Source organism: Camelus ferus, chromosome X (assembly GCF_009834535.1).
Source record: "Camelus ferus isolate YT-003-E chromosome X, BCGSAC_Cfer_1.0, whole genome shotgun sequence".
Classification (NCBI taxonomy): domain Eukaryota; kingdom Metazoa; phylum Chordata; class Mammalia; order Artiodactyla; family Camelidae; genus Camelus; species Camelus ferus.
The window spans coordinates 41527574-41554380 of NC_045732.1; the positions used below are offsets into that span (position 1 = coordinate 41527574).

At 37.3% G+C, this 26807-nt stretch overlaps 1 protein-coding gene across 12 annotated transcripts in view; it reads left to right on the forward strand.

Moving 5' to 3' along the window:
* HUWE1 (HECT, UBA and WWE domain containing E3 ubiquitin protein ligase 1) overlaps positions 1-26807 on the forward strand; it is a 138861-nt gene that overhangs the window by 49419 nt on the left and 62635 nt on the right. For 10 of the 12 annotated variants that reach the window (XM_032475500.1, XM_032475509.1, XM_032475505.1 and 7 more), the window contains 17 exons: positions 1971-2033; positions 3811-3888; positions 4809-4856; positions 4940-5008; positions 5610-5709; positions 7148-7269; positions 7577-7727; positions 7865-7992; positions 8530-8670; positions 8855-8960; positions 11088-11213; positions 11742-11843; positions 12298-12378; positions 20751-20857; positions 21131-21308; positions 22160-22251; positions 22897-23108. In XM_032475500.1, coding sequence (XP_032331391.1) covers positions 1971-2033; positions 3811-3888; positions 4809-4856; positions 4940-5008; positions 5610-5709; positions 7148-7269; positions 7577-7727; positions 7865-7992; positions 8530-8670; positions 8855-8960; positions 11088-11213; positions 11742-11843; positions 12298-12378; positions 20751-20857; positions 21131-21308; positions 22160-22251; positions 22897-23108 — 1904 coding nt within the window. The remainder of the gene's footprint in view (positions 1-1970; positions 2034-3810; positions 3889-4808; positions 4857-4939; positions 5009-5609; positions 5710-7147; positions 7270-7576; positions 7728-7864; positions 7993-8529; positions 8671-8854; positions 8961-11087; positions 11214-11741; positions 11844-12297; positions 12379-20750; positions 20858-21130; positions 21309-22159; positions 22252-22896; positions 23109-26807) is intronic. The other 2 variants (XM_032475507.1, XM_032475512.1) reach the window with 1 other exon arrangement.

A 26807-nucleotide genomic window follows, 5' to 3' on the forward strand; every position in this document is an offset into this window, starting at 1 on the left:
GCATAGAATATCTTTCTCCATCCCTTCACTTTGAGCCTACATGTGTCCTTAAAGCTGAAGCAAGTCTCTTGTAGGTAGCATGTAGTTGGGTCTTTTTTTTTTTTCCCATCCAGTCGTTCTGTGCCTTTTGATTGAAAAATCAATCCATCTACATTTGGAGTAATCATTAATAGGCATGGATTTAGTAACGCCATCTTATTAATTATTTTCTGATTGTTTTATATTTCCCTTGTTCTCTTGCTGCCTTTCTTTGAGAATTGATGATTTTTCATGTAGTTTGCTTTGGTTCCCTTCTGTTCATCTTTCACGTATCTAATCTAGGTTTTTGCTTTATAATTACCATAAGCCTTGCATAAAACATCATATAATAGTCAATTTTAAGCTGATAACAACTTAACTTTGATTGCATACAAAAACCCTTTTACTCCTGTCCCATTTTACATTTTTGATGTCACAATTTACCTCTTTTTATATTGTATATTCATAAACAAAGTATTTTAGATCTTATTTTTAAAAAAGATTTTTGTCCTTTAACCTTTATCATTCATGGGTGACTGTTTGAGATAGTGTTCTACTAGAGTTTTTCAAACAGCTACTGAGAGTGGCTGCAGCCGGTTCACAGGCCACTGCAGGGGCTACAACTCGGACTGAGTTCTGTATGTCTTAGCCAACGATCGGGTGGGCAGGACTCCTCCCAGATCCCTTTGCATATGGAGCTGGATTCCACAACTCCCATAAAGGCACTTTTGTCCATGGATGGATGCCAAATTATTGTTGGGGTGGAGGGAATGGGAAGCGACAGACATCTTATTTGGCCATCGTGCTGATGTCACTCGTCATGTTGCTATAATGTTTTGTTTTTTCCCTGCATGTGTTTTATAGTGTCTTGTTTCTTTGCATGCCTCACTTTTTTGTTGTTGAATGGTGAACATTTTGAATATTACAGTGTAGCAACTCTTGGAAATCAGATTATCACCCCTCCCCAGGGTTTGTTGTTATGCTTTGTTGTTGTTTATTTAGACTTTTATTTAGACTTTTCTGAACTGTTTTCATAATTCTTTGTTTCATGTGATCATTGAAGTCTCTATTAGCTTAGTGGTCAGCTAGACTTAGGGCCTTCTCAGGTCTTTTCTGAGAATGTACCCAAGCTTGGGCATGCATGTGACCTTGAAGATTCCCAGGAGTGTGTGGAACTTTTCGAAGCCCTTATTCACCAAGTTTGTCAGTTGTTTACCCCAGCTGTATGCCTTGTCCCAGGAAGCAGGGACTAATGCATTTGCTCTTGAATGTTTTCAACAGATACCCACCCTACTCCTGGGAGGGTTTTGAATTAGGCAAAATGACTGATATTTCAAATGCTATTGAAAATACAGGCTAGTTTTTAAGCAAGATTGTATGGCTGGGATTTTAGATTTGGAAGTTAATAATAGTATACAGTTGAGCCATTCTCCCCCATTCCCTTAGGGGCTAGTACTTATTGATGAGTTTTAAGACTTTGTGGTAGCACAGTACAGTAGTAATAAGCAGTGCAGAATCTTCTACTTTGCACTTTGGCTTATGTCAAAAAGTGAGGAACCAGAGAGTATGTGATTCTACTCTAGTGAGAGAGGTGAACAGGCTGAGCATGGAAAGCATAATACAGTGCTGGAGACCTGATGGATTAAGACTCACCTTTCAGCAAGCATGACTGTCGGCATGTAAAATGCATTTGCTTACAATAGCTGCTCATGTTCTTCCCAGTAACATCCTTACAGAACAATGAAATTGACCTCATTGGAGAAATCACCTTTAGGCAGACCATCTTGCCTTTAGTCTTAAGTCTTTGCTTCTGTTTGCTCCCTCTTTTTGGTTTGACTTTAATGTTGGGTGTCTTCACAACACTGTGTTCCAAGCAGACATATACTCTTAATATTTTATACACACGTCTACCTTAAGCACTGTTTTTAACGCTGTTGTTTTCCTTTTCTAAGAGCTGGGGTGGAAAGGAGAATGGCTTTGGACTTGCAGAATGTTGCAGAGACTTGCATATGATGGTAAGTCTGTCTTTGGGATGTGAGTGTCTCTTTGCAGAGCTGTGTGTGGCCTCTTCCTGAGCCTTACTTTACAATGAATATAAGGTATTTAACGTTGCTACTTTAAATCAGGACCTTTGTGGAACCCGAGTTCAGTTGAGAATATAGCATACCTTTTCTAGAAAAACTTGGGTCCTCAATGTGCTGGTGGTAGGTAGATGAGGAATCTCAGAAACACAGTATATTATCATATCCAGCTCTTGAGTAGGAAACTGCATTTGGTGAATCCATTTGAAAGTGCTGAAAAATCCCAGAAAGTGCATTTCCTTGCTTTCTCTCACTGGAACTATCAGAACTCTGGGCAGTCTGGCATGATTTAAGAACAGTTGCCTGGAGAACGGTTCTGCCATTTCAGTTATTGAGAACTTATAATGTTCTGTGTGCTTTCCGTGTTTACCCCTCATGCCCTGTCCTGCTCTTATCTTTCACTCACATTTAGATTATAAGCTCAGGCCATCCTCCCTTCTGCTTTGATACATTGCTGTAGAACCACGAAGCACAATTGGATTATTATAGCAGTCCTGTGCCAAGAAGCAACTATATTTTCCAGCAGATATACTGCTTCTGTCGATTTGTCATGTATAGGACAAATGACTGCAATGAAATGTGGTATATTTTTCTTAGCAAGCCTTATTCCCCCTGTGAAAATGGTTCTTTTTCTGGTCACAAAAAAACTACAAATAAGAACAAATTACTTTCTCACCTTTGCTGGTATACTTTCTTTAGTGTGCATTATATGAATGGACATTGGGTAATTTGGAAGGTGAGTGTTTTCTCTTAATAATCAAAGCTATAGAAATCTTAAAGGATATTCAGTTTAGAGTTCCAATGCTGAGAAAATAATTTTTCACCTTAAAGTTTAGTTGGTTACTTCTGAGATTTCTTACGTATATTAAGGTTGTTCTTGGCCACTTGGAGAGAACAGTATGATACTCTTTACTGGGCTTATACGATTTCCATTGCCCATCTTGATCTCAGCCTATGTTAAGAAATCCTTTTTATCTATTGGCATGTCATGGGACTTTGAAAACTTTGTGTACTTTGAAAGGAAGCAATACACATATATACATGTTAAAAGATTCTTAAAGAGTATAAAGAGGTATACAACAATCTCCATCCCCAGCCACTGCTACTGATTTCTTTCAAAGATATGCTTTAATGGGCATGTTGTTGCAGTCTTACTTTGTTTTTCATGTTGCTTTTCTAGAGTTAAAGAGGATTTGTTGTCAGGGTCTGGTTTATATTGACTTGCTATCTGCCTGTGCAGAAAAGCAGTTGGATATCATGAGAAATGGTATAGAATGGTAAGGAAAGGAGTATTTGAAGAATTACGAGTGTATGTCCATGAGGCATAGCTTGAATAAAGATTATCAAAAGGTCACAGTATACTCTAAGGCTTCCATTAAAATATTTTTTTTACATTCTCAAGCTGATACCTACACCCTTGTTTTTGTCCTCCATCCTTGGATTCTTATTACTGGGTGCAGACTTGCCCCTCTTTCCCCTCTTGAGAATAGCTGCAGTCAAAATGATTTCTTGAAAGAAAGAGCAACTGATAACTTACAAGTAAGGAATATGAAGGCTTTTAGAGCTCTGCTAAAACAAGGAGTGAAGGCACTGTAGCTGCTGACTACACTGCTCATTCTGCTGCCACAGTGAGTTGGATAACTGGCTAGGACTTTGAGGGAAGATTAGGGAGAAAATGGTATCTGATTCCTTTGTGTGCTTTTATACACAGAAATACCCACCGAGTGCAACTACACTACACTTTGAATTCTATGCAGACCCTGGGGCCGAGGTCAAAATCGAGAAAAGGGTGAGTCTCATTCAGATTTATTCTAATAGAGTCTGATCTGTAACTGGGGTTGACTTCCTAGGAGTCCTCAGGAAAATGAGGGAATGATGTTGAGCTACAGTGCTACTCTCCCAAGCTAAATATACTGAGCAGCTTCTGAGGAGTAAGTGTTCATTGTATGCCCAGTTCTAATAGGTTTGAATCTTACTTACATTGGAACTGCCAAAAGACAGGACTCCATTTATGGGGTACTGTTATGACTTGTGTATTTTCCTCAGTCTCAGTTGAGAATTCTACCATGCTATATGTATAATAACCTGGATAGTGATGGCTCAATTTTCTTTACTTAAACCAGCCTGCAGGAAGTCTATATATTGCTTGCAGGCTCCTGCTTCAATTATCTGGTCGTTCCATATTCTTTGAAGAGATCCCAAAATTCACTTTGGTTTAGAAGTAGCCTGGTGAATAAGGTCTTTTTTCTCCTTTCTACCTACAATATATAATAATAAATATGTATATAAAATACCTTTTTTTCTTTCTACCTAGAATATATAATAATAAATAATCTTTCTAGATTAATGGTGCCTTGAAAATAGTTCTAATGCACTTTTAGAGGGAAACCATTTTCATGGATTCATTCTTTGCTGTGAATATTAAGTCAATGAAGGTTAAAAACGGATAAGGAAGAATATGAAATGTATCTGGCTGTGGGCATTATATTTTGATACTACTGGTTTCAAAGAAGCTTTCCTGAGAATATTCTGTATAAAATGGGTATTTGGGGAGCCTCTAAAGATACTTTGATTTTAAGAGCATTCAGTTGAGGCTTCCACCTAGGGTGATATCTTGTTTTTCAGATAGCTCTTACAGTCCTATGGCAAGGGGAAGCTAAGATAGACAGACAGTGACTCCTAACAACTCTCCTATCTTTTTAATTTCAGACAACTAGTAACACACTACACTATATTCACATAGAGCAACTTGACAAGGTAAGGGGGAATCTTTGACTATTGGCTGATTTCTTAACATTTGGTTCACTTTTTGTTCTTAAATGTTTTTTTTTCTAATGTAGATTTCAGAAAGCCCTTCTGAAATCATGGAATCTCTTACCAAAATGTACAGCATTCCTAAGGATAAGCAGGTATGATATGTCTTAAAAATATCTAAAACATGTGGTTGTTAGCCATATGGATCAATTATATGTGCGGGAGCTAGGAGATAGCATAGCAAAAAGAATGGAGTCAGACCATGGGCAGATTAGCCTCTGTGGGCCTTAATTTCCTCACCTTTCTCACCTTTAGTAAGGTCAACAATTAACTGACTTCCTCAGTCCTTATGAGAGTTTGAAGAAAATATAAGCTGCCTTATTCACCATGAGTATCTAAGAAGTGGTGGCAGCTCAACACTTTGGATACCAAAGGAGAAAACATTTAGTTGTATTATTTTTTTCTGCTCATTGTAGTGGTGATCAAATATTTAATTTGATTAATGATAATCAGAACTCTTGCCAAAGTGTCTCCAGTTTGTCACCTTCCAGTATAGTTCTTGGCTTATGTTAGGATATTAGGATTCTGTGAGCCTTTGTCCCTCCCATTTTGTCATCTGACCTCAAAATGGAACTGTTCTTTTTGATCACAAATAGCAAAAATAAACCAAGTAGCCCAATGGGTAAGGTTTAGCCCCCAGAAAGTATACTCACCTTTTCCATTGGTGTCCTAATTTAGGTCTTAATGTCTTTACAGATGCTGTTATTTACACACATACGGCTGGCCCATGGCTTTTCTAATCACAGGAAGCGATTACAGGCTGTTCAGGCCAGGCTGCATGCAATATCTATATTAGGTAAGAGAACAACAAGGTATAATTAACAGGCCCTGGTTAGGCAGTTTAGATTTGATTTCCTTTGAACTTCAACTGTCTGTTGCTATGAGGCTTATTAAAGTTACCTAGGTGACAAGTGAAATTGTACAATTGCCAGCATTCCTAGTGTTCACCATATTCATCATTCTCGGACTCCTTAATGTTGGATCAGAAAGAATGATGCTTATTGACATATATAGATTTAATTTTTATTTTGGTCTTTTGTTTTAAATGAGTGTTCAGGTAGCCATCTCCCAGTGGGCCCTGTTTTCCCTCTTCCCATTTCATCTTCCTCTTCTATAGGAGTATAATTTTGAAATAAATCAGAAAGGATTCATTAAATAGTCGATACTATGCATTTTACTTTTTCCTGTAGAGTGATAGAGTGGAAAACACTGATTTTGGAATCAGTCTTAGGCTTTCACCCTGATTCTGCAGATTATTAAGCATATGTTTATCCTTTTGGCCTTAGTTTCTTCATTTAATATTGGGATAGTATGTATTTTATAGGCTGATCTGAGGATTAAATGAAAACCCCTAAAGTACAGGCCTGGCACATAAAAGGTATAAAATGGTAGCTGCTATTAATGTTACTATTCTTTATTATGTTATTACTTGTTTTTCTGTTCTTTTAAACTATGAGTTCCTTAAAGTGAAGTTTGTAATTTTTTTAATTAAAATATAGTTGATTTACAATGTTGTATTAGTTTCAGGTGTACAACAAAGGAGTCAGTTATACATACATAGATTTTTTTTTCTTTTTCAGATTCTTTTCCATTATAGGTTATTAAAAGTTACTGAATATAATTCCCTATACTATATAGTAGGTCCTTGAAATTCCTGTTATTCTGTTTTTACTCGTAACTAGCATAACTTCTGGTGTGTTAGTGGGTTAGCACATTCAGTTTTTAACAAATGTACTCAAATCCCATTACTTAGTACTTCGGGAGACTACGTTCAATATTACCTCCGTGTAGGATTCATTGGAAGTGGATTACCTGTATTCTCAAGTTTTACTTCAGTGTCATACAAATTTCTGACTTAATCTACAGTAGTCCATAAATTCTGTTCTTTATAGCTTGTGTGTTTTGTGTAAAAAAATAGAAACACATGGAGAGACTAAAATGGAGTCCAAGGCATAATAGTTTTGAAGTAATAATGTTATAAAAAATTAACTCTTTATTATCTTTTCATACTTTTATTCTTGAAAATCCTTGCTCAAGACAGTCGATACCATTAATAGGAGAATTGGTCAGTTTGGTGGGTATTTGGAGCTTATCATTATATTTGATCCAGTCCTCTAGAATTCAGTGATTCTGCCCTCCAGTGCTGATGGGAAGGGAGTCCTTCCCCAGAACCAGTAGGTGCCAAAAGGTTTTGTCATTAGGCAGTGGCTTGACCACTGCCTTCTTGCTTAAAGTGTTTATTTCTCCTTTTGCAGTGTATTCCAATGCCTTGCAGGAGTCAGCAAACAGTATCTTGTATAATGGGTTGATAGAGGAGTTGGTAGATGTCCTTCAAATAACAGATAAGCAGCTTATGGTAAGTATTTATTAGTATTCTCCTGTGTATATCAGACTTACATGTATTTTCCTTTTGGTTTTTCCCAGAGGTTTTGAATGAACCCCAGGAGGGAAGGAAGCTTGGCCCTTTTACTTCTTCCTCTTTGAATATTTAGGTGCAGAGTTAACAAATGCTGGGTTTTCAGTGTTATTCTCAACAAACCTCCATCTACCCCAAGCAATTACCAGTAAAATGACTTAAGTTTTAGAGTTTGGGGTATTAGCAACTTGGATTGGTCATGTATTTCTTATTTAAAACATCCCACGTTTACCTTCTGTTTTCACAGGAGATTAAAGCTGCTTCTTTACGAACATTAACATCAATTGTCCACTTGGAGAGAACTCCCAAACTCAGCAGTATTATTGATTGTACTGGAACTGCCTCTTACCATGGGTTTTTGCCTGTACTTGTGCGGAACTGTATCCAGGCCATGATTGGTAAGTTTTGATGGTTATTATCCTAGGCACCAGGAGGAACCCTACCCTTCATCTTGTCTGCTTTTGTTTAATATCCTGCCAACTTAACAGCAAATTCTGATCTTACTCTTTCTGTCCTCTCCCAATCTCCCTTTTAGATCCTTCCATGGATCCATACCCTCACCAGTTTGCCACTGCTCTCTTCTCTTTTTTATACCATCTGGCCAGCTATGATGCTGGTGGTGAAGCCTTGGTCTCCTGTGGAATGATGGAAGCTTTATTGAAGGTACTCTACTTTAAAAAATATGTTTGTGGGAAGTCAACTAAAAGAGAGTGTAGAGTTGCAAGTTTGAAATGGTTCACAGTGAGAGCAGTTAGCATAAGAACGCTTACCCAGAAAATGTTATACTTAATTTCTCAAGTTTGGCCTTCCGGTTATCTCATTAACAACTTTTAAGAGCAGCTATTTCCATTATTAAGAATTGATTATTTTCCAGCATGATATGATAGGAGGCCCTGGGTACTAATTAAGACATTGCCACGTCTTATCATGACCTTAGTGGGGATATGTTTTCCTATGTGCTGGATACTGGGCACCAGCTTAATCCTGAAAAGTAGTTCATGTCCCTAATACCTCAGAAGATTAATTGCCAGAAGTGATAGAACTGTCATTTGGCAAGCACCAAGAATCAAACACATGTTTCTCCTGTACTGTACTGACTCCCTGAGACCTTAGACTGCATTGTTTCCAAAGGAGCACGTTTTTTTACAGTTTCGTGTCTTTTCATTTGATTGGTTTTATCTCTTTTTCTCTCCCTGATAGGTCATAAAGTTTCTAGGCGATGAACAGGACCAGATAACATTTGTCACCAGAGCCGTCAGAGTAGTTGACCTCATCACCAACCTGGACATGGCAGCTTTTCAATCTCATAGTGGACTTTCTATCTTCATTTATAGACTTGAGGTATTATTATGCGTGGTGAGATCTGAGCCTGGGAACTATCCTAATAACCCTAAAGAGCGATCTTATTCCTTTTGTTTTTAGAAACCAATTCTGTAAGCTGCCTGTGACATTCTTTCGTTGTAATTCTTTTTAATCCCTGGTATATACATGTAAGATTACCTTATTGTTTTCCCCTTGATTGTAGCATGAAGTAGATTTGTGCCGAAAAGAATGTCCATTTGTGATCAAGCCAAAGATCCAGAGACCCAGTACTACACAAGAAGGAGAAGAAATGGAAACTGATATGGATGGTAATTAATAGTTACTAAGTCAATATTTTTGTGCTTGACATTTTCCTGTCATCCAACCTCAGTTTTCATTCTTCCTTATAAATTTTAAAGTGCACAACTGACTTGAGAATATATTTTCAGCAACAAAACAATTGTTGGGAGTAGAGATGGAAAGTGAAGCAGATGGTAGAGCTGCAGTAGAGCCCTACAGTCACTCCATGGTGTTAATCGGTTTTATTTCAAGACATACTAGCTGTTTTCTTAATTATCGGTTCATTATCTTCTTATTCCCACTAAAATGTAAACTCCATGAAATCAGGATACTGTTTGTTTCTCCAACAGTGCCTGATACATCGTAGGTGTTTAAATATGTGTTAGGGAAAGATACAGAGTGTAGACTCTAAAATGGGACACTCTGAAACTATCTGGCTATTTTGAGAAGGGAAGGGAGAGGTGAAAAAGTTGGGTAGAGGACAACTTTTAAAACATAAAATCGGAAAGCTAGAAGACCAAATATTCTCCAGGTGCATCGTGTATGTCCTTTTTAAAAACCTCCCTGCCCCTCTCCCCCACTGTGCATAGTTCTTAATAATAGTACCAAAAATTAAGAACTGTTGCACAAAATAGCTTTCTTAGAATTTAAATTGTTCTTATCTTGATGACCTAAGATGTCATTACATGTATCTGTTATGCTAATGATAAAGGTATTAGGATTTATAACGCTTTCATTCTTGACACTAAATATCCATAGGTTGTCATTCTTTTTTTCTCTCTTTTTTTTTTTGTGTGTGTGTGTGAACATAGTTACCTATGTATGTTGCTGTCCCTAGAAATTACCCAATTTCTATCTCTATAGTCTACAGCGGGCAACTTGGCATTTGAGTTAATGGTGCAGAGCCAAGTGTTGATTAAAATGTGACATCTCCTAAATGGTGTAGTGTAGAAGACAATTTAAAGACTCACTCACTGTTCACTATAAATCAGTGGTTGTCAAACTTTAGTAAGCATAAGAATAAAGTGCTTGCTAAAGATTTAGACCCTGTCTACAGTGCTTAGATTTAGTAAATTTGTAAGTGAAGATCAGGAATCTGCGTTTTTACAGCTAATCCAGGTGATTATGATGTACTGGTAGAGAAAATTTTATATTCAATGAAAAGCAGGTTATAAAACCATAAGCTTGTGTTTCCCGTGTATAAGTAGGTACGTGTATGAATGTTTGTATATGTATATAAAAGACTGGAAGAAAATATTTCAAAAGTAAATAGTAGTTTATTACTAATGGAGCTTTATTGTATTTTATAAATTTTAATAAGTACTTGTGAATCTTGTCGATTAATTCAAATTATATCCAAGTATGTAAAGTAAAAGGGATACTCACTTCCCACCCACCATAGCTGCTATTTTGGTATAGTTCTTTTTGGTCTTTTTTTTATATGCGTGTTCAAATACATATTGACATAAGTATATCACTTTTTAAAATAGGAAGATGACGTCATTAACATACTGTTCAGTTTAGCGTTGTTCATTCAATGTATCATAGACACTTTTCCATATCATATGTTCAGTATTATTATCATAATGCCTTTAATATTTATTATTAAGTTACTCTCCAAGAAAGCTCTACCCCAGTAGTATATGAAATCGCATATTTTACTTACCGCCTTTTTTCCACCCAAATTTGGTAGATAAGAAATATTGAAGAACTTCTTTTTGTAGGATTGTTTTAAATTTGCATGTCTTGAATAACTAATTGTATTAAATACCTTTCTATTTGTGGAAAGGTTGTACAGTTGACCTTCAAACAACACAGGTTTGAGCTGCACAGGTCCACTTATAAGTGGATTTTTTTCAGTGAATATGTACTACAGTACTACACAATCCACATTTGGTTGAATCCACTGATGTGGACCCTCAGATGTGTAGGGCTGACTGTAAAGTTACATGCAGATTTTCAACTGTATGGAGGGTTGGCACCCCTAACCTTTAAATTGTTCAGTAGTTAACTGTATTTTCATTTTGGGTTTCAATATTCTAATCCTTCTGCATTTTGATATCATTCATCTCACTTTATGGAAAAAATTGTCTCAAGCAATATTCCTTTTGTTGGTGCCTTTTTTTCTATCTAATTTATCATAACTTTTCCTTCAGTTGCAGATGTGACTATGGAAAGTAGTCCTGGTTCTTCCATCTCTATGGAACACCGGCTGGATGTTGAGTTACGGGCATCAAGCTCCAGCAGCACTAGTATCTCCTCTGGCCCCGGCCCTCGTCCTGGTGCGTAGACACATAGATAGACAGCCTGTCACACTGAGTGAATTACTAAACTAGTGAAAAAGAGTGCTTTGTGGGGAGCTTTACGTGGTTCATTTGAAGGTTTGCTTCTTAAAACTGTGTATTATTTTGCCACTCTGGTGTTCATTTATTCATATTAACATTTATCTCAGCATTTTATGGTTTTCTAACTATTCATACATTGATTATTTTTTCAAAGCAGCCATGATTGAGGGCAGATAATATTCAAAACAGGAACTGAGGCTCAGAGAGTTTTAATCTTTTTACTTTATAATTTTTCTTTTTTACTTTAGGCTTTTAGTTTTAGTATTAGTTTTGTGTAGTCCTTGGTGATTTATTTTTTTCCAGTTTCAAAGCTTAGGTAAGTATTCTTCCCAACACCCAGAGATCTCACTTAAAATGTCTGCTAGTGTTACTGTAGGTACATGGGTCTCTTAAAAATTGGTTTTATGTATCTGCTCATTGTGTTCTAACAGTGAACCCAGTATAATCCTCTTTCTCCCTTGCCAGGAGTCCAGTGTATTCCACAACGAGCAGCACTTCTCAAATCCATGTTGAATTTCCTCAAGAAGGCTATTCAAGACCCTGCTTTCTCAGATGGCATACGACATGGTATTTGATTCTAGATACTTTCTGGAAGAGTGTTTGACTCTCTCAGGGATTTGTCCTTTTCATACTTTTTAGGAAAAGGCCATGCCATTTTGAATAGCTTTTAGTTAGTCCTTTAGTATCACTTTTCCTAGATACAAGGATTGTTCAACTGTTTTCATAATGATTCATTTTTTTTCCTTTTCTAGCTTTTGAATTTGTGTTCACTTCCAGCCTGCTACCCGACTCTGTCTCTCTGTGTCTTTTTTCTTTGACTTACTGTTGTTAAAAGGTTATTGCATGGACAAGGAATAAATAGAATATAAGGAGGAGACAAGTAAGGGCCATTAGATTGGAATCAACATAGACTTTTTTTTTAACCACAGTGTGGTATGTGTAATACACTGCTCCGTCATCCCCACGCATCAAAATACTCCCAGTCTGATCATATTCTCCTTGATATTTCCTTTTCTCTTAGTGATGGATGGTTCTCTGCCTACCTCCCTGAAACACATCATCAGCAATGCAGAATACTATGGCCCATCACTCTTTCTCCTAGGTAAGTGGAGTTGATATTTGTTTATACCAAGCTGGAATGACCTGGCAGAGTTCTTTGTGTTTTAATATCCTTGCAGGATTTTACTATCCACATTTGTCCACTGTGTGATTATGTATCTTTCTAGTTGGTGATGAAATAAAGATCAGAATTCAGTTTGCAGTAGACATCTATTTGTAGTATATTGTGAATCATTTGTAATAGGTATTGTTATTGTACATTTGGCTTTTTGTACTATACTTAGGCTGCAAGTGTGATAAGAAACATGTCTTTATTCAGTGGTTGTCCCTAACCTTGGTCTAGAAAATCCAGTCAGAATGGTTTCCATTCTTAGAGTTGAATGTCAGACCTGTAAGCTGTAGTATAGAAAATTGTTTCTCACTGTAGAAAAATGCAGTTTTTGGAATCTGTGGGTACTTTACAGTTATTTATAGATATCCTTGCATTTTGACATTATCACTATGTTGAGTATTGCTGCTATTAAAATCTTGTTTTTATTAACTGGCACTTACTGAGTGCCATACATAAACAGGATAATACATAAGATATGTAGGTTTCTAGAATTATCCTTAAAACTGTAAAGAATTTAGTGGGAGGTATAAAAATAAAGAAAGCCTCTTTGTATCAGTAGCGTGCATTTTTTTTAATATTTTGGGGTGTCTGGAGGGAGTCGTTTGAGCTACTCAAACTTAGATACTTAACTCCCTTGTTGAAGCAATATAGGGTTTTTGTATATTAGCTTTGTATCCTGTGACCTTGCTAAATTAGTAGTTCATAATTGATTTGTTGATTAAGATGCTCTACATAGTCTGCACATAGTTCTACTTTTTTATAATCTTTATGCTTTCTATTTTTTGTTTTAATTTTTAAAAAATTTTTGTCTTACTACACTGGCAAAAATTTCCAGTTCACTGCTAAATAGAAGTGGTGAGAATGGGCTTCTTTGCTTTGTTCCTGACAGAAGGAAAAGCTTCAGTATTTCACCACTAAGTTTGAGGTTAGCAGAAGATTTTGTGTTGAATATTTGTTCCTCTTGATCAGGTTGAGGAAATGTTCCTTGTGTTATAGCAGCTCCATCTTGACATGGAGAGACTCTCTTTCAAGGTTAGTTTTCAGGTGGAAAAACTCATGACAGTAGTCTTTTGGTATGGTCAAAGAAAGATTTGTTACACAGTTGGAGAAGTCCCAAGTCAAGGGGCAGGGAAAGATGGCCCCCTCTCTCTCTATCTCTATCTATCTATCTCTGGAAGAAAGCCCAGAACAGAGAAACTGCGAGTGCACAGGCCTTTTTTTATGAAGGAGAAGTTTAAAAGAGGCAGCAAGAGGATATATGTGCTTGTTAGGGTAAGGGTGAGGAGCAGGTGACCCCTCTCAGGATGATGCAGAAAGCAGGACTTAGAGCACAAAAGCAAACATCAATGGAGGTCAAAATTCCTTCTGTAAAGTTTTAATTCATCCCTGGCATTTGAATTATCATAACAACCTCCCAGGTTTCCTGTAAATAAACTTATACTTCAGAGGGACCAAATTTAGAAAGCCAACCCAAAATAATCAGTCCAGCAATTATTAATTTAGCTCCATAAATGATAGTGTAGAGCCTTTCACCCCAGGCAGACGACAACAAGGGAAAGAAATTAATGGGGATCTGAGAATCTCTTGGAGTAATATAATTGACTGTTTTAGTTTGTTGTTCTATTTGTTAAACTATTCTGGATACCTTTCCTATATTAACCCACATGCAGCAGGAGGTCCCCTTTAAGGCACAAGCTCCACCTTGAAATGCACAGTAGGTAGTTTAATGCTAATCTGTTACCAATTATCATAGCAACCACATGGCCTCCCTCAATGAGGGATTCTAAGTCTTGAGTTGTTTGGTTTATGTGGTTGGCCAGGAGTTATGCCGTTGTCTGGGCAGCCTCTATGAGATGAGCCTGTTACAGAACTGAAAATACTTAAACTTGTGCCTATTACACCAAAGATGGTGATTGATGCCAAGTGTATGAGGGGAAATCTTAGCTCATGGGGCCTTGGAGTTGTTATGAGTGATGTGGCAGCAGTTTAGGGACAGTTAAAACATTTGTGGGTATCAGCATCGAGGGTGGCACTATCAAGTATGTTGAAATCATCTAGGATGCTCGATTGATGGGAGTCCTGGCCTAGCGCCAAGACTTCGATGGAAAGTTTTATGCATTTGAGAAATAATTACAAAAGTGACTGAAAATCAATATTCCATTGTCTCCAACAGGAGTTGTGAGTATAATTTCTTACAAGAAAGCTGAGCTGATTGAATACCCCAAACAAGTGAGGTGACAGCATGGGCAAAAAAGAGCCCAGGGAGTTTGGAATTGAGCTGGAGTGGTAGAATCCCAGATGCAGGCCAAGCAAATGAGGCATTGCCAGGCCAATGAGAGCCAGAACGTTCCATGATATTTTCAGACCTGTGGTCTACAGGCCTTGGCATGCTGGAGGTGCCCATTTATTATAGGAGACATAATTTTTGTGATCTCTAGTGTGTTTGTTTTTCTTTTTTCTGAAGTCTTGTGTTTTATGTTAATGCTTTTTTTCATATTCTGAATCTTACATTAATTTTCTTAATGCCTTTTTTGTAACGATTATCCTTATATTTTATCAACATCTAAACTTAAAATTTCTTATCCTGTCTTCTGCTAAACTGGACAAAATAAGACCTTTAGCCTGCCTTCACTTCTTTTTCAGCATTCTCTTTGTTTTCTCTTTTTTAGTAATCCTTGACTTTTCCTTCTCTTTGATTCATTTTTAAATTTTGTTGGACTACATCTTTAGGTAATTTTTAGGGTGATACTTCCTTTTCTTTCAGAATTTTGTGGGTGTTTCTCCATTGTCCTTTTATGTTACATATTGTAGATAACCATCATGTTAAACTGATTCTTGGTCCTTTGTAGGTAACTTAATTTTCTCTTTATCCTTGAAGCTCACAAATTTTACCAGGATGTATTTAGTTCTATTTCTTTTCAGTGTTCCCTCATAGCACTTGGTCAGGCCCTTTTAAAACTCTCAATATTTTTTCCTGCTTCAGGAAAATTCCTTTTAACTTGCATATTCTCTTCTGGAAACCCTACTGTGTGGCTAATAAGACTGCCATATTGCTCTCATGTCATTTTCTGAGAGAATTTCTCTGTGTAATCTTTCAAGATGCCTATTGCATTATCAAATTTTTTATTTTTTTATAAATGTTTTTAATTGCCAGCTATTTCCTTATTTTTAAGAGACTGTATGTCTTAACAGATTATTGCTATTTTATGGAGTTAGTGGATTCTAGAATTTTATTTTAATCATAAATTTTTGAGAGTTATTGTAGCTCTTTTAGGAATTAGTTGCTTAGTCCCATCTGGAGCTAATTAGTTTTTGTGTATCCTTTTTAGAACTCTAATTCTTAATCATCTGTTAATTCTAAAAGAGGGTTTAAACTATCCCTGTTGCACGGTAGCATTATGACATAGCATTATAGTTAGACCTCCTTAAAATAACAGATTGAATGTCTTAGTAATCTCTAATAAACACTAATTTCAGTTTATGAATACTCAATTTTAGTAGCTCCTTAGAATTTAGACATTTGCACAGATGAAAATCTATGGAGGGGTCTGTCAAATACCAGTAGAAACCCGGAAAAGGACTTAAATTTTCCATAAGTTTATAGCTATCAGAAATCACAAAAACCATTAACAACTGTCGGTCCCACTAATTGTCATATATCTGCCATTTCAGTGGCATTTGGAATAGATGAGAGGTGCTCTGTTTCAGTCTTGAACTGAAAATCCTGATTTCTTTTAGATCTCAGGTATCTGTATTACAAGTTTTTTTATACATGGTCTATGGATATTATATGTGCATGCACCTTTGTCAGGTTTTAAAATCAAAGGTTTTGTTTGTTTGTTTGTTTTCTTCTGTTTTTTGACTAAAGGTAGATTAATTTAGAGAGATACATAGTACATAGAGTGTAGGCTGTTTTAGAAGATGAGAGAAAGGCCACGAGGTGTGGAGGTTGGGTGCTCGGGTTAGAATAAAAGTAGATACACACTCCATAGACAGAGTGGGGGCCGTCTCCAAAGAGAAGGGAGCGAGAGGAGCAGCCTAAAATCAAAGTTTTAAAAATCTCATTAAATGAGTTAAGAAGTCTTGTTTAATTGCCCCTAGAAGGTTTAATAACACATTTAAAACTGTTTGGCTTGGTTCCTTTCTGTTACTTGGTAGTTTTTTGTTTTGTTTTGTTTTTTGTTTGTTTATTTTTCAGTTTTATTAGGTAGGATTGTTACAGTTTGTGCATATACAATGTATTGCATGCAAATATATACATAATATACTGCACGTATTTTTAAATTTACATATATGTACTGTTCATTGTTTCTAAGAATGTTTAGAGCTTTAGCTTTTTTTTAAAACTTACATAGTTATCAAAGGAATAAAGCCAACCACAAAATAAGAATTAATTCACAAAGATACATACACCCTGCTGTGAACAGCAACATTATTTATAATTGCTAATATATGGAAGCATCGTAAGTGCACATCAATAGATGAATGGATAAAGAAGATGCAGTGTATATATGTAGTGGAATACAGCTCACCCATAAGAAGGATATTTTGCATTTGCAGACCTTCATTCACTTCTTTTTTCCGCTTCAAAAACCAGAATTTTGTAACTGGCATAAACATTTCTATTGCATCAAAAAGAACAAAATACCTAGAAATAAACTTAACCAAGGGGGTTACCTATACTCTAAAAACTGTAAAACATTGATGAAGGAAATTGAAGGTGATACAGAGAAATGGAAAGATATCTTGTGCTCTTGGAAGAGTCCACATTATCAAAATGGCTGTACTGCCCAAAGCAATCTACAGATTCAGTGCAGCCTCTGTCAAAGTCCTCACATTTTTCACAGAACTGGAACATACAATCCCAAAATTTGTGTAGAACCATAAAAGATCCCGAACTGCCAAAACAATCTTTTCTAGGTTTTTTTTTTTCTCTCTTTCCTTTTTGTTCTCTTTTCTTGTGGTTTGATGACTAGAGAAGTTCCTTTAACATTTGTTGTAAAGCTGGTTTGCTGGTGCTGACTTCTTTTAGCTTTTGTTTATCTGTGAAGCTTTTGATTTCTCCATCAAATCTGAATGAGAACCTTGCTGGATAGAGTATTCTTGGTTGTAAGTTTTCCCCTTTTATCACTTTAAATATATTGCACCACTCCCTTATGGCCTGTGGAATTTCTGCTGAAAAATTAGCTGATCACCTTATGGGAGTTCCCTTGTATGTTATTTGTTGCTTTTCTCCTCCTAATTTTAATATTTTCTCCTTATCCTTAATTTTTGTCAATTTGATGACTATGTGCCTTGGTGTGTTCCTCTTTGGGTTGATCCTGTGTGGAACTTTGCACTTCCTGGATTTGGTTGACTGTTTCCTTTCCCAAGTTGGGAAGGTTTTCAGTTATTATCTTTTCAAAAATATTCTCAGGTCCTTTCTCTCTCTCTTCTCTTTCTGAGACCGCTGTAATGAGAATATTACTATGCTTCATGTTGTCCCAGAGTTCTCTTAAACTGTCCTTGTTTCTTTTCATTCTTTTTTCTTTTTTCTGTTCTGTGGTAGTGATTTCCACTAATTTATCTTCTAGCTCATCGATCTGTTCTTTTGCCTCATTTAGTCTATTCTTGGTTCCTTCTAGTGTGTTATTCATTTCAGTGATTTTATTCTTCAACTCTGTTTGGGTATTCTTTATATTTTCCAACTCTTTGCTAAAAACTTCACTCTGTGCATCTGTACTTCTCGAGTTCTCTGAACATTTTCGCCATCATTACTTTAAAGTCTCAGGTAAATTGCCTATCTCCTCATCACATATTTCTTCTTCTGGGATTTTATCTTGTGCCTCGGCCTGGGAGATATTCCTTTGCCAACTCATATTTATCTTTCTGTTTGTATTTTTAGGTAAGTTAGTTACTTTTCTCAACCTTGGAGAGGTGACCCTCTGTGGGAGATGTCTTGTGCATCGCAGCAGTACACTTCTCTCTTGTCAACCAAGGACCAGGGTCCAGCCAGTCCTAATGTAGAGTCTGGCCTTTGTTTGTGGATTCCTTCCACAGGCTTTGGGATTGTTGTTTTCTTATTTCTGGTATCTGCACCTGGTGGATGAGACTGGACTAGAGGCTTATGCAGGTTTCCTGGCAGGATGAGCTGGTGCCTGCCCACTGGTGGGTGAAGCTTAGTCCTGGACCTCCAGTGGATAGGGACTTGTCTAGAGGCCTATGTGGCTTAGGAAGTGTGCTGATGGGTGTGGCTGTGTTCCCACCTGTATGTTGTTTGGCCTGAGGCTTTCCTACAGGCTGTTGGGTGGGGCTAGTTCTTGGTGCTAATGATCCAATCAAGATGTCAGCCTCCAGGAAAGCTCATGTAGATCAACACTGCCGGAATGTCCACCACCAGCTTTTATGTCCCCTGGGTGAGCTGCAGCCATCTCCCACATCCCCAGGAGACTCTAAAACCAGCAGGCAGGTCTGGCCCAGGTTCCTGTGAAATCACTGCCTCTGCCTTTGGACCTGGTGCACGTGAGATTCTGTGTACGCTTCCCAAGAAAGTGAAGTCGCTGTTTCCCCCAGTCCCAGGGGGCTCCTGGACTTAAGCCCCACTGGCCTTCAAAACCAGATGTCCTGGGATCTCCTCTTCCTCCCAGTATGAGAACCTGGGGCTGGGGAGCCTAACGTGGGGCTAAGAACTCTCACTCCTGTGGGAGGGACTTTGCAACTTAATTATTTTTCAGTCTGTGGGTCACCTACCTGGGGGGTAATGGGGCCCAATTATATATCAAGCACACCCCCTCCTACTGTCCTGCTGTGGTTCCTTCTTTATGTTTGCATTTGAAGATGATCTTCTTTGCTAGGTTCCAGTGTTCTTTTCAATGGTTGTCTACCAGTCAGTTGTGGTTTCGTTATAGTCAGGAGGAGAGGCGAGGTTGTGGTCCTACCACTCCATCTTGACCAGAAAATCCAGTTTTTTGTTTTGTTGTTGTTGGGTTTTTTTGTTTTGTTTTGTTTTTGGCAAGAGGAGGTAATTAGGTTTACTTATTTCCTTTTTTTTTTCCATGGAGGTGCTGGGGATTGAACCCAGGACCTTGTGCGTGCTAGGCACTGAGCTATACCCTCCCCCTGCTATCATTTCTTGAGGGTCAGTTTTTACGACATTTTCTTTAAAAAGCATTGCATTTCATTGTTAACATAGTTTATAAAATAATTTTTTGTTCTGTATCCAGTTAAATCCTGTTTTCATTGCTAATGTGTATTACTCTCTTTATTTGATTTCCCATAAGTTTGTAAACTTTTTCAGTCTTTTCAGAGGACTGCTTACTGGTTTTACTTATTTGTGCTTTTTGCTTATAGTTTCACTAAATTCTGCTTTTTCTGTTGATTTCTTCTAGCTTCGATTTTGGTTACTTTTTAATTAATGCATTAATGCTGTATTGTTCCCTCTGAGTAGAGTTTTTGCCATGTTCTAGAAGCATTGATAGTAGTTTTATGGTGCATTTCTAAATGTTGTCAAAAATTGATCAGATTAATACCCAAGGGCTCTTCACATTGCTGATGGTATTTTAAAGTTGCTGAAAGGGCTTTTTAGAAGACATTTTGTCCATTTCATCAGTAGGTTTACATTCACTTTAACCCAGCATACCCATACATACCCATCTTGTGTTTTTTTCCTGCTTAAGCAGACAAAAAAAGATATATATTTAGGTTTATCAATTCTCACCATTATGGACTGGTTTATATATATGGTGATGTATGTATTTAGTGGAACAATATGCAGCCATTCAAATTGAATGAGTTGCAGTGACAAAGGAAAGATAAAGGAGGTTATATGGTACATATTACAATTGAAAAAACAAGTTAACCTCACTCATAAATATGCTCATAAAAATCTTAAATTTGGAAGGTTTTATTTATATATATATTTTAATTGTATATATTTAAGGTGTACAACATGATCTGATATACATAGTGAAATGATTTCTGTAGTCAAGCTAATAAGATAACAAACTAACACATTATCTCCTCACATAGTTAACCTTTTTTAATGTGATGAGAGCACCTGAAATCTACTCTTTTAGCTATTTCTACTACTCAGTCCAGTATTATTGACTATAATTGTCATGCCTGTACATTGCCCCATACAAATCTTTAAGGATAAGTCACTAAATTCCTAATAGTGATCAATCTCTGATAAGCATTATTAAGAACTTTTATTTCATAGTAAGCACGTGCATTAAATTCTTGTACATTAAGTTCTCTTTTTTGTTTTGTTTGAGCCTTTGGAGTTTTTCCCTAAGTTTCTTATATTTCTCATCTTTTTTTTTTAGCTACTGAAGTGGTGACTGTGTTTGTATTTCAAGAACCATCACTGCTTTCCTCACTCCAGGACAATGGATTGACTGATGTCATGCTGCATGCACTGCTCATCAAAGATGTGAGTTCTTTCTGCTGCTCTGTAAAAAATGCTCCATGCATACCCCTTATTTTGTTTGTGAAAACAAAATACAGAAACATGAATACACATAGACTTGAAAAGCAGTCTTATGGCATGAAAATCCTCTCTTATCTACTTTGTGTAGTATTGAAACTAATTGAGACCTGGTTATCAGGATCCTTTTTATCTCTGTGCAGTACCCCTGGCCAGTTTCCTAATGTCTACACGTGGACTCTTTCAGATGTCTTCAAGCTCACTTTATCTTCTCCCTAGGTTCCTGCTACCCGTGAAGTCCTTGGCTCTCTCCCAAATGTATTCAGTGCACTCTGCTTGAATGCCCGAGGTCTTCAGTCATTTGTACAATGTCAGCCTTTTGAACGTCTCTTCAAAGTTCTTCTGTCTCCAGATTACCTCCCAGCAATGCGGAGGAGGAGGAGTTCTGATCCTCTTGGTAAATCACCAGGGATTTATCTTATTATAAATAATTGGTTTGCTGTTGTGCCAAGGTTTAGGTGATTATCAAGCCACCTACTGGCAAGGAAACCCTTCCTTGATTTCACTTCATTTCTCTGGCTAGGTGTGCTAAGCTTAATGGCATTTATCACTGTACATTCTATTACAGGTAATTCATAATATATTTCCTTGCTTCTCAACAATTCACTATTAAATGTACTTTCATGGTGCTGGTGAGAAATAGGTATTAGAGTACCAGCAGGAGACTTTCAGGTCCACCATTTACAGCAATAGGAGATATGGAGTCACACATACAGATCAACAGTCACAAGATGATGATCCTCACAGTCCTGTGTTCTAATATCCAAGTCCCTAAGATAGTCAGTCACAAATGAATAGATTTCCTTCTCAGTGTATTTGAGAGCAGATCATTGAAGCATAGCAAGAAGGTAGGACTCCAGAAAAAATCGAGTTTTCAAGAATGTGCTTTGTGCTTTCAGCTACCACTGTAGCATTCTAGCCACTATCATTCATTACTGGGGCAATCAGAGGATTAATGGCTTATGCTTCTTTTCTCACCTGACAGTGCTAGTTCAGACCCTGACAGTAAAGATTATTAGGATGGAATGTAGTACACACTTTAAAATATGTTTACTAGACTGATAAGTTTCCTTCTTCCTTCCCAGTGGTTTGGTTGCAGAAGTTGGTGTGATTTCGTTCAAGAAAGCATGACATTAGAAAATCATAACAACCAGCTCAATTTCTTCTTTCCTTCTTACATTGGCACAGAAAATAGCTCAAGCTCTGTCTTCTTCAGTCTTTCTGACAGTTCCATTTTTTGCTTTAAAGGGGATACTGCATCCAACCTGGGGAGTGCTGTTGATGAGCTCATGAGACATCAGCCCACCCTCAAAACAGATGCAACGACTGCGATCATTAAGGTGGGAAGTGATATGGCTTTGACCATGGGCATGAGAGAGCAGTGAAGTGGGAGTTTTTAGGAGAAGGTTTGGCCTACTGGAGGTCATTTAGATTCTTGGACTATGCCTATAAGAGGATTATGTCTGCCTCATTTTTATCCAAGTCCTTGGGTTAGTCTCCCCCCTTCACCCTCCCCAAAAGTCACTTAAGTATTGCTGTCTTATATAGAATATTAGGAAGTTGCCAAGGCTTAGCTTCTGTTTGTAAAAGCATATTGCCATTTCTGATCTTTGTTGCTTGATTTTTTGGGTTTTAGTTTGGGTTTGTTTTTTTTTTTTTCACATGTACTAGCCCTGTCTTGCCTCTTAAGATTGTTGAAACTAGTATATGAGTTACTGGTGCTTGGTGAATCAGAACATGGAATCAGATCAGTCAATCACTTAACAGCCATGTGACCCTGAAGATGTTATTTAACTTCACAAGACTTCAGTTTCCTTGTTTTGTAAAGTGAAATTAATGACTACACACCAGGAATGGTGTATATAACATGTACATAAAATGTTTTGGCATTTCTGTGTATAGCACATAGAAAGTGCTCCAAAAATGTTAGTCATCCCCCTGTTCCTTAATTACTGATAAATAATCTTACTTCCTGTGCCTTTCAGTTACTTGAGGAAATCTGTAACCTTGGAAGAGACCCTAAATACATCTGTCAGAAGCCATCAATCCAGAAGGCAGATGGCACTGCCACTGCTCCTCCCCCAAGGTCTAATCATGCTGCAGAAGAGGCCTCTAGTGAGGATGAGGAGGAAGAGGAAGTACAGGCCATGCAGAGCTTTAATTCTGCCCAGCAGAATGAAACTGAGCCTAATCAGCAGTAAGTGTTCACAAGACAGGTTCTCTAGCCTTGTGATATTGAGCATGTCGTTTTCGTCTATAAAAATGAGGGAATTGGATTAGATCCAGTTGTAAGGTTCTTCCGGCCCTACATGTGTGTAGTTTTTCTTTCTTTGACCTTTGTGTGTCATTTGTGCTTTGGTGTTTCTAATTGTTTTGGTTGCCTTAGCAAGCTATCTTTCTTAAAACTGTTCATGAGATTGAATCAGAATTCAGTATATTAAGTTCAAGGGCCTTCCTCAGGATTTATTTTCCCTTTATTGATTTGGTATTCCACGTCATCAACTGCTTGATTGTTTTCCATAAGGAAGCACATATGAAACACATGGCACTTTTGAAGCTGTCTCCTAAGAAGTTCTTAAGAGATACTGGGATTTGTTGTTGGTTGGTCTTTATTTTTGTCATTTGATTAATACCTGTTCATTCCAGATAAATCAGAAGGCTTTGGAATGTACTCCTGTATGATTATAACCAGGCTCAGTAAATTTTCCTTCTAATTTCCATTTATTTGAGGTTTGTTCTACATTAAAATTGATTACCTGGATGGTGAGATAGGGATGGAGTGAGCTTAAAGATTACTGGTAGGTAGTCCACTGGGTTCTTTGAGCTTACTGTGTTTGCGTGTAAGGGATGAAGTGCAATTATTTAGTTGTAACTCTTAATCACTTTCATGCTAGAAGTGGGTGTGATCCCTCTGGACGGTCACATTCACTCATTTAATAAGTGTTCTTGGTGTATAGATAAGTAGTTTTGAGAAAAGCATGAACATTTTAGGGGTGAATATAAATGGGTTTGAGCTGATCTCAAAGGGTGATTTGGAACTTGAGAAGATTATGGTGGAGTAGACAGCAGAAGCAGAGATCTAGACACCAAAACAGGTATGCCCTTCTGGAACTCTAGAAAATAATGAGTCTGTTGCTATGAGGGGTTTTTTTGAAGGAAAGGCATTAACTACTAAGTAATGTTGCTTTCTTAGGCAGATGTATTACCCTTGTCTGAGAAGGCAAACCTGCCTTCGTCTAGCAGCATCTTCTGTTTTAAATTAAATGTTCTCTTTCTGGAGAAGGAAGATACCCTGAAAGAAAGCAAGAGTTTATTTGCAAAGGAGTCAGATCCTAGTGCTTCATTGCCACACCCTTAATTGTCAGCCAACCTGCTGGGCTGGGGTTCCCTTTCCTGGCTACAAACAAGGGAAGAATTTCTTAAATGTGAATAGTGGTGGTGGTTTTAAGTCAAGCTGTGTACATTCATCTGTATATAACTTTTCTACCTGGACATCTTATACCTTTTGTCTAACATGCCCAGATTTTAAGCTGTCGTGATGAATTGACATTTTCTAAAGCCCTCGTATGTCTTCACTCTCCATGCTTTTCTTGGGATATCATGTGTCACTATTCTATCTGTATTTATCCCGATCCCCAAATTATCTTGCTGCTTCTTTTCCATCTACCAAATTCCTGCAAGTCCAGCTCAAATGTCTTATGCTTAAAGGAACCTTTCCTTTTACCTCCAGAGGGGAAGTTGATCTTTTGTGTTCTCCTAACAGTTTTGTTAAAATTTTTCATATATTCTGATGGCTTCCCCCCTAGTCTCTATGCTTCTCTAAGGCAGAGACAATATCTCATTCAACAGGATATCCCAGTCATTTTGTATATAGTAGGTAATCAGTCAATAAATGCTTATTTAGTGGGTTGATGGAGTTAATCAAGAGCATTACATTAAGGATTTCCTGAATCTTAAATGCCAAGGGGGCTGGATCTAATGAAGCACAAACAAAAATGAAGAAATAGTAAAAATCTAGACCCACAGCATTAATACTCTGTCATAGTATTAGTCATATGTAGCTTCTAAGCTGCAAAGGACTGTAGTAGTTGCTGTTCCATGGTATCGATGTTTTTCTGTAGTCCACATGGTCTGGGTGTTCCTCACCACCTCATTCACATAACATATGTAAGAGTCTTACAAATGTTGACACATTATAGTTTTCCACTTCGGCTACCTTCACAAGCTTCATTTGGGTCATTACATGGATTATTAGGGCTGGAAAGGAAAGCAGCTCAACTCCACCTGCATTTGAAAGCCACAATCTATTTAAGGTAAAGTTCTTTTATCTCCTTATCCCAGGTAGTTGTTATGGTGGGAGTTACTATGTACTTTTGGCCAACATGGAAAGTAGCTTAGGAAAAATTGCAGTTATGTGCCACCCCTCTCCCCAAAACTCTTTAATTGTATCCCTTCCCCACCCAAGGCAAAATTCTTCAATGGGATGCCCAAACAAATTTTTGTCTCCCATGCCCTCATCTGTTTTCCAGTGCCTTAAGTGCACATGAGTGTAAGTTTTTTCCAATATTTTTTATTGGAGTATAATTTCTGTACAGTAAACTACAGATTCTAAGTTTCCTGTTTCCCTACCCTAAAGTAAGACAGCTATATATCTTATTTCTGTCATTCATAGGATAAGTTTGCCTATTTTGGAACATCATGTAAATAAAAGAAATGGAGTATTATATGTGTATCATACCTAATGTATGTACTTTCTTATCTATGGTTTCTGTTGCATAGCTTGTTCTTGAGATTCATCCATGTTATTCTATCGTATGAATATACTACAGTGTTTATCCATTCTCCTGTTGATGAACTTTTGAGTTCCCAGTTTTTTCCAGGCTAAAAGATAGTGTTCTTCTCCCTTGATTCCCCCTGCCCCCCAAAAATCAGCAGCTAGCATTTGAAAAAAAAAATTTTTGTATTTGATCTTGAGACACATGGCTTTGTGCTAGAGAGCTGGAATAAGGAAACTTAGGCACTACAGTCTACCCCAAATACATGGAATTCTGTTCCACGTTTGAAGACATTCGCCACAAGCAGTTCTGTAAATACTTATATTTTGGCCTCTTTATTTTTTGACCTCCTAAATTGTTTGATCTAAGGAAAACTGATACTGCTGGAGATGTATATATTTGCCAGTAAGTAACCAAGGTTTTTAGTTGGGGCACCACGGTTTATTTTTGTGGTTGATTCCATTTACTTTGCTTAACCTAATGGCCTATCCTGAACAACTTGGAAGAAATGATTTATATAAATTTATGTGGTCTTTGGAACTTGAGTAGCAACTGTCTGGGCTTTAAAGGTAGCAAATGCAGAGAAGTAGTTGTTCCCTGAATTGTGGCCCACTGGGAGGGCTCCTCTGCTCAAGGGCAACTATGTCTCCTCAAGAACAGGAAGAAAGACCTGATTTTCCCACTCACCCCTCCACCCCCCACCAAAAAAACCCATGAGATCTGTTGTCTTATATCCATGTACTATGGCATTCACTTGGAATCCTCCTCTAAGTCTGATTAAGGGCTCCAGCACCATAAATATACATGTAAAACTGACCAGAGTAATATTAAGTTTAGGAATGTGTGTATGTTTTAAAAAAGGGAGTGAGGCAGAAGTTTTTAATTTGATATTTAAGATAAATTGTTTAATTTGTCATGGGAATATTCAGTCTTTCATTGTTGAAAAGGTGCTGAAGGTCAAAGTTCCATTTGAGGTTAGGATTATTAGAATGACTTCTCTTAAAGCCAGTTGGTAGGGGGATTTCTACTGGAGAGAATTGATCATTTTTACTGTTCCTGTATGGTATCTTGAGTTTGGAAGCCAAAAAGATGAGGGTAGGAAGAAAAGTGGTTACTAAACA